Raw genomic sequence first — 18,750 nt, 5'->3', positions numbered from 1 at the left:
ATTCTTTACTAATTCCCATAGATGCTGGCTATATAACCTGTTAGCAGCACTTGATGAAATCTAATGGTCCATGAAGAAAATATTTTTTAAATTTTGATTCTTTTAACAAAGGCACACTAGTCAACCATAATACACCATTTTTAACCATTCAACTTCAACCTGAACTTTATCCACTTTGTAACACAATAAAAAATGGTCCTATTTATTCAATGCACAGAAGTCTCAAGTGCCACAAACTGTAACTCTATAAGTTATCCCCAAAAGGTAAAGCATTTTTCAAAATCATACTAATGTTTAGACATATAATACTTTAAATATTTTTACAGGGTTTCAACATACAAAAACACATTTCACTACACCTTGCAGGCCTCAAAGTGCATGACAACTGTGCTAGTGCACTTTCCTTGTAGAAAAATAAATATCACTATGACCAAAAATTTTTTAAATTCATCTTTAGTATATTAAAGCATCTTAAACATTAAAAGAATTATTTCCGGGCTTCCCTGGTGGCACAGTGGTGAGAGTCCACCTGCCGATGCAGGGGACACGGGTTCGTGCCCCGGTCCGGGAAGATCCCACATGCCGCGGAGCGGCTAGGCCCGTGAGCCATGGCCACTGAGCCTGCGCGTCCGGAGCCTGTGCTCCGCAACGGGAGAGGCCACAACAGTGAGAGGCCCACATACCGCAAAAAACAAAACAAAACAAAAACAAACAAAAAAAAAGAATTATTTCCTAAATTTTCCCTTCAATGCTCAAAAAAAGTCCCACATGTGGTTATCTCTAATAAAAACTAAAAAAAAAAAAAAAAAAAAAAATACAATCATCTAAAGCTAAAGCGAAAACTTCAATTTCAATAAGCATACTTTTATGACTTCTAAAGGAATCATACTGAAATACAAGGTGAAACAGCAGGGTCATATCCTGATACAGAATGCACAAATAAGGCAGTTACTGTTATATCTGAAAAGAACACTATTTTGGTTAAGTTCCAAAACTTTGCACATAAGGTAATCCCCAAAATCAATATCCAATGCCACCTACAAACAAGAAGAACATTTTTTTCGTTGTTAAATTCAGGTGGGTACTCAAAGAATAAACCAAAAGATGAACGTAATATACAGCATTTTAAATAGCAATAGTTATCATCCACCCTCAAAGGAACCAAGTTACTAAACTGATGCTAAGAATTGTTGCCTGATCTTCATGTAACACAGAAAAGTATAGGGCTTCCCTGGTGGCACAGTGGTTGAGAGTCCGCCTGCCAATGCAGGAGACACGGGTTCGTGCCCCGGTCCGGGAAGATCCCACATGCTGTGGAGCGGCTGGGCCCGTGAGCCATGGCCTCTGAGCCTGTGCTCCGCAACGGGAGAAGCCACAACAGTGAGAAGCCCGCGTACCGCAAAAAAAAAGAAAAAAAACAGAAAAGTATAAAGATGAATGTTGGGTCAACAAGAGAGAAATAAGCTTACTTCAAGATGCTCAAAATAATGAAAAAAGAAAAGATGAGCACAAAGCAGAATGGAGAAACATTTAAAGGCCATATGTATGTCAGGAGTACTTCAACTTTAGCTTAGGAATAACCCAACTAGTAGAGACTCTACTGCCATTACAGGGCCTACACAGCTCACCAAGGCTCATACATTACTTGGAAGAAAAAGGTACCATAACAGGGTTTAAAAGAAAAAAAGCCTAGTATTAATTAGGAGGCACTAGTGGAGACACTAGCAGAGGCACTAGTCAGTAGGGTAATTCCACCTACAAAGGGCTGTGATCTGTATTTATACACATTCTATTTTTAAACATCAGAATTCGCCTGTGGCATACAAAACTAAACAACTTTTATATACCACATTCACAGTAGATTAGTAAAATATCAAAAGAACAAGCAAAATTGACAAGCACGTGAAATTGTGTTCAGCCTCACGTGTCATTAGCAACATGCACTACAATGGCTATAATCACAAAGACAGACCACACCAAGTGTTCTCTGAGGATGTAGAGAAACTGGAACCCTCATACATTGCTGGTGGGAATGTAAAATGGTGCAGCCACTTTGGAAAACGTTTTGTTCACTCCTTAAAAGTTAAGCACAAGCTTACCATATGACCCAGCAATCCCACTCCTTGCAATCTAGCCAAGAGAAATAAAGACATTAAAGTAATTTCATAAACAAAATGTGGTATATCTATACAATGGAATATTATTCAGCAATTTAAAAGAACAAGATATTGGGCTTCCCTGGTGGCGCAGAGGTTGAGAGTCCGCCTGCCGATGCAGGGGACACGGGTTCGTGCCCCGGTCTGGGAAGATCCCATATGCCGCAGAGCGGCTAAGCCCGTGAGCCATGGCCGCTGAGCCTGTGCGTCCAGACAACGGGAGAGGCCACAACAGTGAGAGGCCCGCATACCGCAAAAAAAAAAAAGAACAAGGTACTGATATATGCTACAACGTAGATGAACCTCAAAAACATTATGCTAGGTGAAAGAAGCCAGAACAAATGACTGCATATTGTGTCATTCTATTTGTATGGAATTTCCAGAAAAGAAAAATTTATAGAAACAGAACAGAATCAGTGGTTGGCTGGGGCTAGTAATCAGAATGCCTGATAATATCTGAAAAGTTTTCAAAACAGTCATTCATAGTGACTTGTAATAACACTCTTGAATCCTGATCAAAATCTCTCATGCCCTTTGGCTTTGTTTTTAATTTTGTTAACGAATATTGCCTTACCATTAATCACAGCAAACATGCCATTTTAAGGAATTTCACCCTGCGAACACACCACCAGCATTTCATTTGCCCTTACTCATGAAACGCTGTTTCAACACAGGCATCACCTGGGTACGTAAGAAGGAACTGGATATGTTTAACCAGAAGAAAAGTGAGGGGGTACAGAGAACAGAAGACACCTGATAAATGATAAAGGTTGTTCAGTCCACATGAGCTGTTTTTACTTCACCTAAAACACTGAATAAAAGCTTAAATACTTTCCAAGACAAACTGCTTCAGCACAATCCAGAAAATATTCAAATCACAATTCACTTTCCTGCTTGACTTCCAATTTTCTACCACCCAAACCTTCCAATTAATTCTATCACCCATATCCTCTCTGCATATACACGTTTACTTATCTTCCTTCCCATAGAGAGATAAGAAATAAGTGACAAGAACATATACCAAAATTTTTACTTGGGGAATACTTTAGTATCTCTTCAAGCAGGGATATATTTCTACAGTTTATCACTCCTGTTACTTAAAAAAGAATTATTTGTTAGTTTATTCAACAAATATTTACAAGACATATCAAGAGGAAGACAAAAAAGACCCAGGTCCTAAAAGAGCTTGTATTCTGTCCATTAAATAAACTCAAAAGCCAAGAAGTACATAAGACTAAACTTGGTATCTTAAGCATTCCTCATCACAAACATCCAGGTAATTAAGATAATGCCAACCCTGCTCTGCTCCGTTTCTATCTAAATAAAGTAATAGGAGGCTCTGCTATTCATTTCCATGGCATAAAAAATAACCCCAACAATGAAATGTTAAAAATTAGTTCCAAGTCTATAATCTCTTGAAAATAAAGAAAATTTCTATCAGTTGCTTTATAACTTAAAAAGTCTGAAACTCTTTTAGAGAATAAAAGAAATTAGACACTGAGTACTAAGTGATCAGTTAACTATAACCAAAAATAAAATTATAGAGCACTTCAGATATCAGACCTGAAAAATCCATACCTTACCAAAATGAAGCAACAAACCATATAATCATTCTTGGACTTTGAAACATTCCCCAAAGGATTATCAATGATGAACCAAAAGAGAACCTCAATATTTCCTTTTTCTCTGTCTCTGTCGGTCTCTGTCTCTCTCTCTCACACACTCACACACACACACACATACACACACATACACATATAAACACAGAAATGCTAAACCCAAATGCTTTCTAAAAAGATAAGTGAGGGTCATCTGGGACACTGAAATGAAGAATTTACAAATATATCTCTGTAATTTAATCATACTTCAAAGGAAAAAAAAGTACAGATGACACAGATGAGAGGAAAGGAGAATGACTCCAATCAAGGATAAAGTGAGGGCCTCCCTGGTGGCGCAGTGGTTGAGAGTCCGCCTGCCGATGCAGGGGACATGGGTTCGTGCCCTGGTATGGGAAGATCCCACATGCTGTGGAGCAGCTAGGCCCGTGAGCCATGGCCGCTGAGCCTGCGCATCCAGAGCCTGTGCTGCGTAACAGGAGAGGCCACAACAGTGAGAGGCCCGCGTACCGCAAAAAAAAAAAAAAAAAAAAAAAAAAAAAAAGGATAAAGTGAGAAGAGACAGTTTTAGTAGAGTCCCAAATGCCACCACGATTTCACATCAATTTAAATATTAGGGACTTCCCTGGTGACGCAATAGATAAGACTCCGTGCTCCCAATGCAGGGGGCCCGGGTTCGATCCCTGGTCAGGGAACGAGATCCCAAATGCACGCTGCAACTAAAAGTTCGCATGCCACATCTAAGGGACTGGCAAGCCGCAACTAGGGAGCCCGCCTGCCAGTGCTACTAAGACCTGGTGCAACCAAATAAATAAATAAATATTTAAAATAAATAAATATTAAGCTCTATAAAATAAGCTAAGCTACCAATGAAAATGTTATTTTGTGGTTTTCTTCCCCCCAAAGGCTATATTATAATAAGCTGCTCTCAGTTATCCACATTCTCTTTACCAGTAACCCTTATCACTAATAGCTCATATTTATATATTTTTGGAATATATGTATATATATATATAAGCACAGAATAGGATTTTAAGTATAGTTGCAAAGTTGTATAATTTCCATGGAGAAACTCAAGAAGCTCAAGTGGAGACCAAACCTATAATCATTACCCTCTCTATTCCCCCAAGCACCACCCTCCAAACAGAAAGTTATATGACAATGCAGAAATATAAACAGAGGCTCCCAACTAATATTTTGGGAACTCTAGTGCTGATACTTAGACAAATCTCCTGATAAAATCTTTGTACCCCTACTTCATACTTTCCATCAGAATTCCAAGTGAAATAAAAGTAACATTAAAAATAAAACCAGGGCTTCCCTGGTGGCGCAGTGGTTGGGAGTCCGCCTGCCGATGCAGGGGACGCGGCTTCGTGCCCCGGTCCGGGATGATCCCGCATGCTGCGGAGTGGCTGGGCCCGTGGGCCATGGCCGCTGGGCCTGTGCGTCCGGAGCCTGTGTTCTGCAACGGGAGAGGCCGCAGCGGTGAGAGGCCCGCGTACCGCAAAAAAAAATAAAAAAATAAAACCATTAGAGTACTAAAAGAAAATTCAGGTCTATGATATCATAATCTTGATAATGGAGAATGTCCTAAGCATGACATCTAAGCCAGAAATCACTCTACAGTGAGAAGACTAATAAATGTGACTACATAAAAGCTTCTATTATTCATTAAGTGTTAAAAACAATGACAAAGCACATATATAGCGTAATTTTACTTCTTTTACATTTTAATTTTTTCAGACAGATATTTACACCAAAATGTTAAACATTGGTTATCTCTATGTGAGGAGACTATGTAGAAGGGTCACTTGCATTTATACCTTTCTTTATTCTCTAAATTTTCTACAATAAGAACATATTATTTTTATAATTTAAAAAATAACAAATCTTACTTCACTTCAAACAATAAAATCTATGTTTCCCTGTCTCAACCGTGGTTGCCTGCCCATTTCCTTCAGGTAAAATGATATAAATTAAAAATTAAAAAAGAATTCTGAACAGAGCATGGGTTAAACAGGAGAACCATGATTGAAGACTTGATATAGTTACTAAGGTGATAAAAAAGCAAATAAAAAGTGCACCTATCAGTAAACTGATTTCTGACAAAGGTGCCAAGCAAGGCAATCCAACGAGAAAAGAAAAATATTTTTTTGAAAACTGGTGCTGGTGACTATAGTTAATGATACTGTACAGTAGACCTGAAAGTTGCTAAGAGAGTACATCTTAAATATTCTCAACACAACAACAACAACAGCATGGTAATTAAGAGAGGTAAAGGGTGTGTTAACTAACCTTACTGCGGTAAACAGTTGGCAATACATGTGTATCAACTGTCAGTGTTAAATGTCAATAATATCTCAATAAACCTAGGAAAAAATGCTGTTCTACAGTCAAAATAACTGGATTTGGGGAATATGAGGGAAAGAAATGAACCCTGACCCCAAACTAAAACTGGCTTAACACATATCCCAGACCTAAAAGTAAACCTATAAAGCTTCTAAAAGAAAGGAAAGGAAAATTTCTTGTGACATGGGGATAGGCAACAGTCTCTTAGTCAGAAAAAGCAATAACCATGAAAAAATGTGATTAAAGAAACAGACACGCCACATATTTGACAAAGAACTGGTATCTGGGATATATAAAGAGCTTGTACAGCTCAAAAAGAAAGAACATAATTTTTTCAAATGGGCAAAATATCTGAACAGATGCTTCACAAATGAAGATATACAAATGGCCAGTTAAGTGCATAAAAAAGTACATCATTCGTCATCAGAGAAATGCAAACTAAAGCCACAATGAAATACTACTACCCACCCACAGAACGGCTAAAATTTAAGACTCAGTGTTGGGGAGGAACTGGAACTCTCCTAGGTTGCTGTGTTAATGTAAAATATGACCATTTGGGGAAGATATCTGACATTTTTCTAAAAAAACTAAACATACACCTACCCTAAGACCTAGTAATTCCACTACTAGATATTTAACTCAAGAGAAATGAAAATATGACCTCACAAAAGCTTACTACAAGATTGTTCACAGCAAAGTTTATTAACAGCCGAAGTCTATATACAAAATAGCCAAAACCTGACAACAGCCCAGGCATCCATCAACAGAAGATGCCTAATAAATTGTGGTTTATACACATAATGGAACACTAGTTAGCAATAAAAAAGGAACAAACTGCTGATACGCAAAATAACAGGAATTAGTCTCAAAAACTATGCTGAACTAAAGAAGCCAGATATAAAAGAGTACATACTATATAGGATTCCATTTATATGAAGTTCTAGAAAAGATGAAAGTAATCTTTAGTTACCCCCCCCAAAAACAAATCAGAGGAGCGACTGACTCCAAGAGAATGGGGTGTAGAATTAGCTGAAAAGGCATATGAGGGAGATTTCTAGGTTGATAAGAGTGTCCTATATCTCAATAAGGATTTGCATTACACGGATGTGTGCATTTGTCAGAACTCATCAATGCGATACTTAAAATTTGTTTCATTGTATGTAAATTTAATCTTTAAAGGAAAAAACTCTACTTAATGAAATGCATGCTTAAGTGTTTAATGGAGAAGTGTACCACATCTGCAACTTACTTTAAATGAATCAAAAATAAAAGATGTATTGATAGATGAATGAAGAGATGGCTAGATATAATAAAGCAAATATAGCAAGCTATTAATTAGGTGATAAGTATATGGATGTTTATTATCAATTCTTTGAATTTCACTATACTTTGAAATTTTCCATAGTAAAACGCTGGGGGAAAACTTAAACCCTACCTTGTTAAGTTGAACACAGAATATATTAAAACCCAACAATTCCACTCCTAGATATATATCCTAGCCTACAGAAACTTCACATGGGCTCCAAGAATGATCACAACACTTTCCATGATAGCAAAAAAATGAAAAATAATCTAAATATCCATCAAGTAGATTGAAGCAATATATTATGGTTTATGGTATGAGTGAAAATTAATAAACCACAATGTGAGTAATTCTGAGTGAAAAAGCAAGTCACAAAAGAATATACACAGATGTTAACCCTTTATAAAGTTAAAAGAAAAACTAAACAATATTGTTTAGGAATACATACTAATGTTGTAATCTATGAAATAAAGGAAATGATTAAAAAAATAAAAATGTTCCAGGTAGCAGATGAGAGAGGATGAAGGAAGACTGAATTCAGCAGCAGCAGAATATGGGTAACTTCAATAGGTTAGTGTTCTATTCATTAACTTGAGCAGTGATTTCATGAATGCTTCCTTTTTATGTTTCATAATTCATATCTGCATGCTATATTCTCTTAGTATGTTTAGAATACTTCAGAATTTGAAATGGGAAAAGAGAGCTATCTGATCAGGACTCAACCAAAAACAATGACAACAACAACAACTTAGGCTTCAAGATAATTATCCACTATTTCTTTGCAACTATTTAAGGTGTATATAAGTCAGTATTTCCTTACTTAGTCTATGCTGGCCTTACCGTGGGGCAAGATGTTTCCAAATTCAGAATTTTTTGGATTTTCGATTAGTAATAAAGTATATATACTATATACAGTATACTCCCGAAAACCCTCTGGGGAGTCTGAGGTAGCACCCTGAAATCAAACACTAATATTTCTCCAGGGAAAGCTATTACTATTTACACCAAGAGAGATGAATCACCTAAAATACTGTAACATCAGATCAGGTCAGATGCTACATCAAATAAGTTTTACCAAAAACTAGGTTTTCAGAGCTCTTTATATATCAGAACTGTGGGGGAGGGACTGTGGACCTGTACTTTCAAAGGGGTTCAACTTCACCTAACTAGTAAATTCTATACATTACTTTTTTCAACCTCTCTAGCTAATTCATTTTCTTTAAAGATTTCCTGACCATCAAAATGCAAGTTTCAAAGTAATATAATCCCATTTATGCTATAAATGCCCAACGTTTATTTCACAAAAGAACAACACATATAAAACCTTCTTTATTCAATTTTTATTCTATTTCACTTTTGTATCTTTATGATAGTCACACTTGTTATATAGTGGGGGGAAAATGCATATACAATTTTATTTTAAATAAGCAAATAACCATCACCAAGCTGAAAATCTTAGCACTGTGATGAGAAATACTTTCACATAGTTCACAGGTATAATAAAATCAAAGTGTTTTGTATTCTAAGTGGCTGAAAATCATAAGTAAATTTTTAATCACCTTTCCCCATCAACACCAGCCTTATGGAACAGTTTACCCAAGCCTGAATCCCACAGGTTATAACAATCATTTACTCTCCTAAAAAAATAAATCAAAACACAAAAGCACAGACCTTTAGAAAGACATCTCTCCATCATAACACTAAAGGACAATTCTTTTTACCATAATATTTGGGTAAGCAGTATCAGAAGCTTAGTCTTGATAACAAAACATGGGTATTTACCCAAAAGTTTCAAACACTGCAAAAGCATACTACTGACAATCCTTCCCTCCAAAAAAAAAAAAAAAGTATTACAGAAGCAAATCTCTCTCAAAACTCTATTTTTAAATAATACCAAGAAACTCACAATCTGCAACCACAAAGAGATATATTCTCTTCAGATTAATCTTAAGGACCCACATAAAGCCTCCATAAAACGAGATGATGCAGAGAAAAAAAGACAATTTAGTCTCTCTACGGACAGTCTTGGAATCCAGTTCTAGCTATGCCTGATGACTGCAAGCACTTTTCTGATGGCAAATTCAAAAGATAAGGCTACTCATTCAGAATTTTATAGCAAGAAATAGTTGCCAATAAAACCTTTTCCTTTTCAAAGGAAATATAAAGCACTTACCTAGAAATATGCTAAATGCACACAGAAGTGAGCTAAATTTAACGAGCACTACTATGTACCAAGCATTGAGCTAAGCGCTTTACATGTTATATAATATTTTTTCCAACAAATAGTTTTACCTTCTAGGCCTAGCCTACAGTACCCATAGAGTAACTATTATACAGTAATTTCTGGTATACTTCATCTTCTTACTTCTGTCATCTTAGGCAGTATACAATTTTAAATGGTACTTTCTAAGCTCCTGAATAAGTAAATAAAATTTGTGACTATGTTTTTATCAGATTATATTACTTTAAATTTTCTCTGTTCAAGGAAAAATATTTTCTATAATAAAACCAAAAGAAATGCCATTTGCAGTAAAACAATGATCAGTTGTGACATGAAGGCTAAAGGGTAAGGTTTCAAATCTTTAAAGTGATCCGCACCATTATTTCAGGAAATATGTTTTTATAACACTCTTTTAAAAATTAATTCTTGGGGACTTCCCTGGTGGCGCAGTGGTTCGGAGTCCGCCTGCCAATGCAGGGGACACGGGTTCGAGCCCTGGTCCGGGAGGATCCCACATGCCGCGGAGCAACTGAGCCCATGCGCCACGGCTACTGAGCCCGTGTGCCACAACTACTGAAGCCCACCTGCCACAACTACTGAGGCCTGTGCGCCTGGAGCCCGTGCTCTGCAATAGGAGAGGCCACCGCAATGAGAGGCCCGTGGACTGCAACGAAGCGTGGACCCCGCTCGCCACAACTAGAGAAAGCCCGCGGGCAGCAACAGGACCCAATGCAGCCAAAAATAAACAAATAAATAAATAAATTTATTAAAAAAAAGAAAAAATTAATTCTTGGAATTTCTGTCTGGAAAGATGAAAAAGTCCTGGAGATGGATAGTGGTGATACTTGCACAATAATGTGAATGTTATCAATGCCACTGAACTGTACACTTAAAAATGGTTAAAACAGTAAATTTTATGTTATGTACATGTTACCACAATTTTAAAAACTAATTCGTTCTACTACTTGATACAGTGAAATACACATGATTTAAAGCTAACATACTATAACATGGTTTAGAAAAAATCTTCAGCTCGTCATTTTGCAATAGAAACATCAGCAACCTCAAAGAGTAAAGGACAATTGTTGGCCTGATAAGATTTACTGCAACTCAGAATCCTAACAGTTAATCAGCTAAAAACAGCAAAAACAAAATCCGTCCAGCCAGCAGCATCTGATGTCATACCAGTAGTATGTTACCTTAATAAAGGTGTGAAGTGTCTTGGCTGTATTAGGCACTTAATAAATGAATGGACCAGATTGTTTACTGAGCATGTGTAATGCTTCCTTTTTTAAAAACAGCCTTCATTTTAATAATTTAGAAAATACCTTAATAAAAAAGAATGTATGCTCATTACCATGTATAAATAACTTAGGCTCAAGCTCATAATAACCCTAATAATTATGATGAACATCAGTAAAGACCCAAGAGATGAAAGTGAAGTGTAAAAAATTTCTATCTGAGGTTGAATATGAACTTGATGAATACTTGAGATTTGCTGTACTATTTTTAACTGAACTTTCTGGCCTTAGGTCAAAGTTTTGCTAGCAAAATACCAAAGCGAAAATGCTGGGAGTGAAGCCCAGAGTCTCTGCTTTGGCCTTGGAAAAGCTATGCCCTTCATGCAACCAATCCCAGCCCCGACTGAAGACTTCTAAACACTATTCATAGTGCCATGCTCCCATGAAAACATATGAACAACGCACTAATATGAAAATCGGGAAAAGGAAATGTCAAACGCGTCTTACAGAATACAGTACATCACTACATTCTGTGCATTGTACAGAAAGACACTCTTTAGTCAGTTCCTGCACTTCAGCCAAACGGTACTGAGTCACTCTGCAAATGATTCCAGAAACCTCAAAGGATAACCAACAGCTTCTGAAGGAAAGTCAGTCAGTCACTGGAAAGGGAAGAGACAGTTTTTCTCATCATACAGTCAATAGATTTCTCCTGTCAGGGAGTAGAGCTGAACAGGAGCTCTGGAAGGGAATATCTGAAGGACCCAAAGATCATCTACCTGAATTCTAGTCGTCCAGGGTTAATTTAACATCCAGCGCATCTTTTTCGCTTTCTTCTCCTCTCCAGGGTAAAAACCCACACCCCCTTTTCCCATAAATGCATCTCTGCTGCATATTAATCAAAGAGTCTGTGAAATACAACAGTCTATCCTAACAAAAACAAGAAATAAACAAGCATTCTACAGTGCGTTTCTGATCTGTAAATCATGTCCCTTTCTTAAACAAAGCCAACTAGCAGACGTTACGTGGCTATCAATTTGGATTGCAAAGGCCATCTCAGGAAAGAGATACAATGAAAAGGAGAGATTGATTCCATTCTACAATTCAGATGGATTCTTTAGCTCTGGTGTCATAATCTCGGAAATTAAATTTACAGAAATTAAAATGCACTAAATTGCAACTAGTAACGTTCAAACACAGCTGAAAACAGGAAAACCTTAGCTGTGTGTTTCAAGATTTCAGACTGAACTCTTTGTCCTGTACCCCAGGTGGGTACTGCCCATAGGGACAGCCCCAGGTTTCTCGCTTCCTCGGACTCACGTCCCCACGCAGCATGACGCTCTTGCAAACGGGCTAGCCTGGTGCCTGAAGGACAGCGTACCTTCCACGCTGCCTCCCCAAACCCCCAGGGCAGGCGGGAAGGAGAAGAGCGGTGCTTCCTCCCAGAGCTCCAAGAAAGGGCCAGCCGGGGATGACACCGGCTCCAGGACACAGAAGAATCAAAGGTGGGTCTCTACTCCCGGAACTTAGTCGCAAAAATGTTTGGTCTCCGACCCGGGCCCCGGCTGCCGGAAGCGGGGCGGGGTGGGGCGAGACCTCCCCCCACGGATGGGTGGGCACGGAGGGTGGGCAGTCGGGGGAATCGGCGGTGTGAGCGGTCAGCAGAGAGGGCTCCCGGGCCCCGGCCACCTACCAGCAAGCTCTCCACGTTGATGGGCGACCGAGGGTCTCGGATGAGCGCCTCCAGCTTCCTCTGGCGGCTCACGCCCGCGCCGTCCCCCGACACGGCCTCGGGGGCGCCGGGCATCTTCCCCGTCGGCGGGGGCCGGCTCATGCCGCCGCCGCCGCCGGGCCCGCACCCCGCTCCCCGCGCTCCGGCCCGGCCGCCTCGGGGCCTAGCGCCGCCCTCGAACCGCCGGCTCCGGCCGGGGCTCCGCCCGGGCCCACCGCCCGCCTCGAGCTCCGGTTTCGGGTCTCAGCGCCCCGGGGCCTGGGGGTGTCGGAGAGGCCGGCCCGGCCCGGCCGAGAACGGCGAGGAACAGACGGCGTCCCCGCCCCTCAGTCAGATTCGCGCCGCCCGGTCCGCTCCTCCGCCGCGAGCTCCCTCAGGACTCCGAGGGCGGGAGCGGGGAAGTGGCGCCGCCACCGCCGGGCCGGGACTGTCCCGCCCTCTGGGGCTCGGGGAAGCTGAAGCCCAGGCTCCGACAACTACGGCCGCCGCCAGCCCGCTCCCATGACCGCCGTCGGCAGCCTCAGTCCCACAAGCCCGCACCCCTCACACACTCCCGCGCGGCGCCTGTCTACGGCCGCGCGCAGCCGCTACCCACAAGCCCCTCGGCCCGCGGCTGCCGGCGCGCCCCCGCTCGCCCCGCCCCGCGCGGCGCGCGCCACCTCCCCCGCCCGCCGGCCTCCGCCTCCTCTCGCCCCCTTCCTCGTTTTTTTATCGTTTCCTCCTGTCTGCTTGGCTTCGCATTTCTCCTTTTTGAGTCTCTTTTCTTCTCCGTTTCCTCCTCCCCCTTTTTGAGTTCTCAGAGGGTAAATGGCTGGGCGCGCGGTCACTGCCTCACTTGACCCGCGAGCTCCAGCTGGGGGAGGGAAGGGCACGCCGGGGGCTCGGGTCGGCCCGCGGCTCCGCTCCCGCCTGACTCTGCCCGGGCGGACGACCCCGCGGACTCGGAGGCCCACCCCCACCGCCCCGACCCGGCCCGGCCCGGCCCGGCCGCACCCGGCGCGGGGCCGGGGGGTGGGGGGCGGCGGGCGGCTTGTAGCGGGGGGATGGGTCGGTCCGCGCCCCCAGCCTCCGCCCGGCCCCAGCTGACTCAGCGCGCAGCTATGCGGGCCTTGCATCACCCGCGCCAAAATAATAGCGACCGCCACTCGCTGCCTTCGCCTGCAGAGCTCTGCGCTTGCAAGGGGCCTGTCTGGGCCACGAAGATTTTAGTGGAAAGGCCGGGAGGGTGTGCCTTGGGAATCGGAAACTCGAAGAGGACGGGCGGTTGGAATCCAAGTCCTGGGGCAAGAGGGCCTGGAAGAGCTGCTTCTTTCCGCAGGGCAGGAGTCCTGGACTCCCGGAAACCTTTCTGCGCATCCCTAACAGTCGCCTTCCCAGCTGGACTTAAACACCAACCCTGAAAAGAACAAGAGGGCGATAGAAAAATGCTTTCCCTCCGCAGACCTTCTCGAGGTCTTTGCCTTTTGGGGGGGCGGAAGAGGGGCGGTCATAGGGACCGCTCGTCCACATTCCTGCCTCTCGCGGCCCTTGCCATTGGTCAGATCCACCCAGGGAGCAATCTGAAAAGTATGTGCCAAGAGCTGTAAAACTGTTCATTGAGCCCCTTTGACCCAGTAAACCCATTTAAGGAAGTACATTTCTAAGGAAATGATCCAAAGCGGGCTGGGGGGAGAACTTGCATAAAGATGTTTATAGCAGGGCTACTCGGAATGTTCATAATGACCAAAACCTGGGAATGGACCCAGTTGTCCAACAATTGGGGAATAATCCAAACAAGTTCTGTCAGATTAACAGAAGGAATCCTGGCAGGTATGCAGGATTCAAGTCAAGCACGTCAAATTTTGGGAAGTACATGAAAAAATGTATTGGAAATAAGGTTGAAAACAACGAGGACAAAAAATAGTTTGTACACACTACTCAAAACTATGTAAAATGAGTAGTGGTAAGAACTGGAGGTGAATACAGTTGTTTTTAAGTGAATGGGATTTCTTTTTTCCTTGAAGATGCTTAAGAGAACATTTCAATTTCAAAAACTGAAAAACTGTCATAAGATAGATGGGCCACTCCAAAAATCTACACTCTGATATCCATTAAGTAGTAAAAATCCTAAGAACCTTTCTCAACGGCATGTCAGAGAGAAGCCCATAAAAGGGCAACCTAGTTCCAAAGGCCTAACCTTATAAAAATAACATTTTAATTCAGTGAGTTTTCCAGGAGTCTCATCATTCGTTGTGTTAAAGCCACCCTCACTTGGACTAGGCAGGAAGGGGTCCTGGAGGATCCAATACAGCTTTTTCCTCTCAGATAGTAGCACTGACTTCTGGTCAAAGGTCAGTCCTTTAAGTGTGTATGTTGAGTGACTCATTCATACCTCCACAGACCACACCAAGAGGGCAGAGTGAGCTAGACACTACACCTGCTTCTGCACCGAAGCAAAATAATGAGCTAATCCATGATTACCAATGCTTTTACCTGATGACAATATAGTATGCAAAGCAAAAGGAACACCATGTGGTTCTCAGTTTTCAAATTAATTTTTCAACAACTGGCTGGCCGTATATTTTTATGGAGCTTGGTGGACTAACAGAAAGCCATGATCCCACATACTGGACATGAAAACCTTACTTAAAAAGAAAAAGGTAATGATCAACAAGGCACAAGTAATGGGCACGTTCTGCATATGTCCATTTACATAGGCTGGAAAAAGCCACAGTGGAGAAGATTTTTATCCAAGACCTACACCATTGTCTACATGGAAGAAAAGAAGACTAATCTCTTGATATGAGTTAAACCTTAATTTCTTTCGGTCAGTACGACAATTCTTGTTTTACCTAAAGAGAGCACAAATACATTCTTGTAAAAGTTCACACAAACCAGAAATACATAAACATAGCTTGAAAAATCACTCTCCCAAATCTCCCCACACACACATTCTCTTATCATTCAAGGCCTTTATCCATTCTCATATGTATTTGTATACACCCATATGTATCTTTTTCCCACATATATGGTGTTATACCGTATCACAATGTTTTTTTGTTTGTTTTTAAATTTTATTTTATTTATTTGTTTATGGCTACGTTGGGTCTTTGTTGCTGCGCATGGGCTTTAGTTGTGGCGTGTGGTCTCATTGCGATGGCTTCTCTCGTTGTGGAGCACGGGCTCTAGGTACACAGGCTTTAGTAGTTGTGGCTCTCAGGCTCAGTAGTTGTGGCTTGTGGGCTGTAGAGTGCAGGCTCAGTAATTGTGGCACACGGGCTTAGTTGCTCCGCGGCATGTGGGATCTTCCTGGATCAAAATGCTCATCTTCAGTAGTAATTAAGGGAATACAAATTAAAACAGGATCCCATTTTGTTTGCCCATAAAATTGGCAAAAATTAAAAAGGTTTATAATATTTAATATCGGCAAAGGTGAAGGGAAATTGGCAGTTTCTTCCATTGATAGTGAGAATGTAAACTGGTGTAGTCATTTTAAAGGACGTTTTGGCAGTATTTGCCACTATTTAAAGTATGCCTACCCTTTATTACAACAATTTCACTTTTAGGAATCTATACAACTTAAATATGTCCACATGAAGGCAAAAATAGAAGGATGTCCACTGCAATAATGTTTGTGATAGTGAGAAAGCACTCATAATATCTAACATTTATTGGGGACTAGCATTCTTCTAAGTGCTTTGTAACAAACATGATGAGGAAACTGAGACACACACAGGCAGTGTGTGGTAGTGGCAGGATTTTAGCCCAGGCAATGTTTCTAGAGCCTGTTCTTAACCACTATGCCCTCTAATAGAGGATAAATGAAAGTATGATACATCCACACTAGGGAACATAGCACAGCAGTTAAAAAGAAAGAGGTTGATCTCTGTGTACAGACATGGAGATGTCTCTAAGACATATGATTAAAGGGAAAAAATCAGTTGCAAAACACTGTGATAGGGACTTCCCTGGTGGTGCAGTGGTTAAGAATCTGCCTGCCAATGCAGGGGACATGGGTTTGATCCCGGGTCCGGGAAGATCCTATATGCCGCGGAGCAACAAAGCCTGTGGGCCACAACTCCTGAGCCTGCACTCTAGAGCCCGCGAGCCACAACTACTGAGCCCATGCTCCACAACTAGTGAATAAAGTACGAGGTAAATAAATGAAAAAGTAAGTAACGACCAGAGAGTAGAGGCATGAGTGGTTAGAAAGAGAGCAGAGGAGGTAAGTTGAAGCCAGATCAGGGAAGACCTAGACTCTGTCCTAACATGCTGTGTGATGTCACATAAGCCACTGCTGTCCTCCAGGACTTGCTGAAATTGAAGATACTGGCAGAAGCCACCATCCTCTGGATCTGTGACCTCTATGATGGGCATTAGGGGACTTTTCAATTATGGGCATGATGAGGGAGGGACTTGGGACTCAGCAGCAGTATGACAAAGCAAAGTGGAAAGAAGCCAGTTTGGGAGATTTGCCATAATCCACAGGCCACCGTATGTAATTAAGTGGTTTATGATCATGAGTAATTAAAAACTTACACAGCGTACAGAGAAGAAAACTGTAGTTAAAGTGTTCAGTCATTAGAATACAAGGATAACACTTCATTTTCCTAAAAGCCCACCTTATTGTGAAATAAGGAAACACTTCAAACTTCCTGGCCTTTAGAGTGGCACTTTGCTGGCTAACTTGCCCTTGTAATATTCCATTTGCTGCCTTGGTCTCTAAATGAAGTTGGGCCCTTCATGAAGTGAACACAGAGGAGATGAGCCCACCTGAGTCAGAGCTGTGTGGCCAGAAGTGCAAGCTGGTCAAGGCCATATCTTCAGACAGGCAGTGAGTGGCGGGAACTCACAGTAGAGTTGCAGAAACCTCATTCCAGGCCGAGCTCTGTCCCTTTCTAGCTGTGTGACCTCAGGCAGATTAACTTACCTCTCTGAGCTTCAGTTTCTCTCCTGTGAGGAACAAATAAGGCTCCCACAGCATTCAGCATCCTGAACATGCAGTCCAGAAAGGCTGATTCCTTCCCACCTGTCAGAACTGACAGGATACCAGTGATATTGTTTCTTTCATCAATTGATTTATTCATTCAATGAAGATATCTATGTGCCTGTCACACAGTAGTAAACAGCAGAGACATAATCCCTGTGGGCCCTTATTAGGCTTATGATGTAACAGAGGGGACAGACATGACACGAATAGCCATACAAATGAATAGGTAATTGCAAATTTGGTAAGCGCTACAAAGGAAAACTGTAAGATGTGAAAAGAATTATAAGAGGGGGGCCTAGTCCAGATGGGGTCAGAGAAAGTTCATGAGAAAGTAATAATTCTCTGGGAGTTCCCTGGTGGTCCAGTGGCTAGGATTCGGCACCTTCACTGTGGACGCCCGGATTCAATCCCTGGTCAGGGAACTGAGATCCTGCAAGCTGCGAGGGGCAGCCAAAAAGAAAGAAAGAAAGTAATAATTCTGATGAAACCTAAAAGGATGAATAAGAGCTGGGAAAACTGGGCGGAGGAGAGGAGGGTGCCCCAGGCTGAGGTCAAGGAGAAAAGTCTCTTTTTATTTAACAAATAAAGGCATTTCATTACAAGCCCGTAGTTATGCCACCTGCAGTGTGGTTTGTTAAGAGTGACACCAGGAAAGCCACAGGCCCACAATGGGTAGAGAGGAAGCCCTTGTTTTTACAGAACCTTGAAATTTAGTACACTGAGGTTTCAAGAGTTTTCTTCTACCTGTCCACACACTTGTTGTTTGCAGGGTTCTTTGTGGCCATTTTTCTAAATACTTTTGGTAGTAACTCTTGGAAGCAGGTGAATCTAAAAGCTCCTGGTCAGGTAGGTCCTTGCTCCGATCACCGCTGGAGGGGGGCCTGATTTTCTCCCTTATCTGAAGCAGCAGAACCCAATGGGAGAAGCAGATGATGGACTCATGAGTCCTGGGTTCAGGGTTTGGGGCCACCATCTATGGGTTATGTGACCTTGGGCAAGTAACTCAGCCTTGCTGAACTCTGCTGCCTCATCTGTAAAAGCTACTCCACAGAGTTGATTCCAGTGTTGAAATAATATATGCGAGGGTGCTCTACAAATATGATTCTGGCTCACATCCGAAGTCTATTCTCTTATATCCTGTGATATTCCCAGCTTTCACTCTG

At 41.9% G+C, this 18,750-nt stretch overlaps 1 protein-coding gene across 1 annotated transcript in view; it reads right to left on the bottom strand.

The window, feature by feature from the left end:
- The window catches only part of ROCK2 (Rho associated coiled-coil containing protein kinase 2), a 137,357-nt gene extending 124,202 nt beyond the window's left edge, over window positions 1-13,155 (bottom strand). Inside the window, exon 1 of the mRNA XM_060168747.1 lies at window positions 12,580-13,155. Coding sequence (XP_060024730.1) covers window positions 12,580-12,720 — 141 coding nt within the window. The 5' untranslated portion in view covers window positions 12,721-13,155. The remainder of the gene's footprint in view (window positions 1-12,579) is intronic.
- Between the last annotated feature and the right edge of the window lie 5,595 nt (window positions 13,156-18,750).

The sequence above is a fragment of the Lagenorhynchus albirostris genome, chromosome 13, assembly GCF_949774975.1.
Source record: "Lagenorhynchus albirostris chromosome 13, mLagAlb1.1, whole genome shotgun sequence".
In the NCBI taxonomy this organism is placed as follows: domain Eukaryota; kingdom Metazoa; phylum Chordata; class Mammalia; order Artiodactyla; family Delphinidae; genus Lagenorhynchus; species Lagenorhynchus albirostris.
This window is presented reverse-complemented; position numbering and strand designations above follow the sequence as displayed.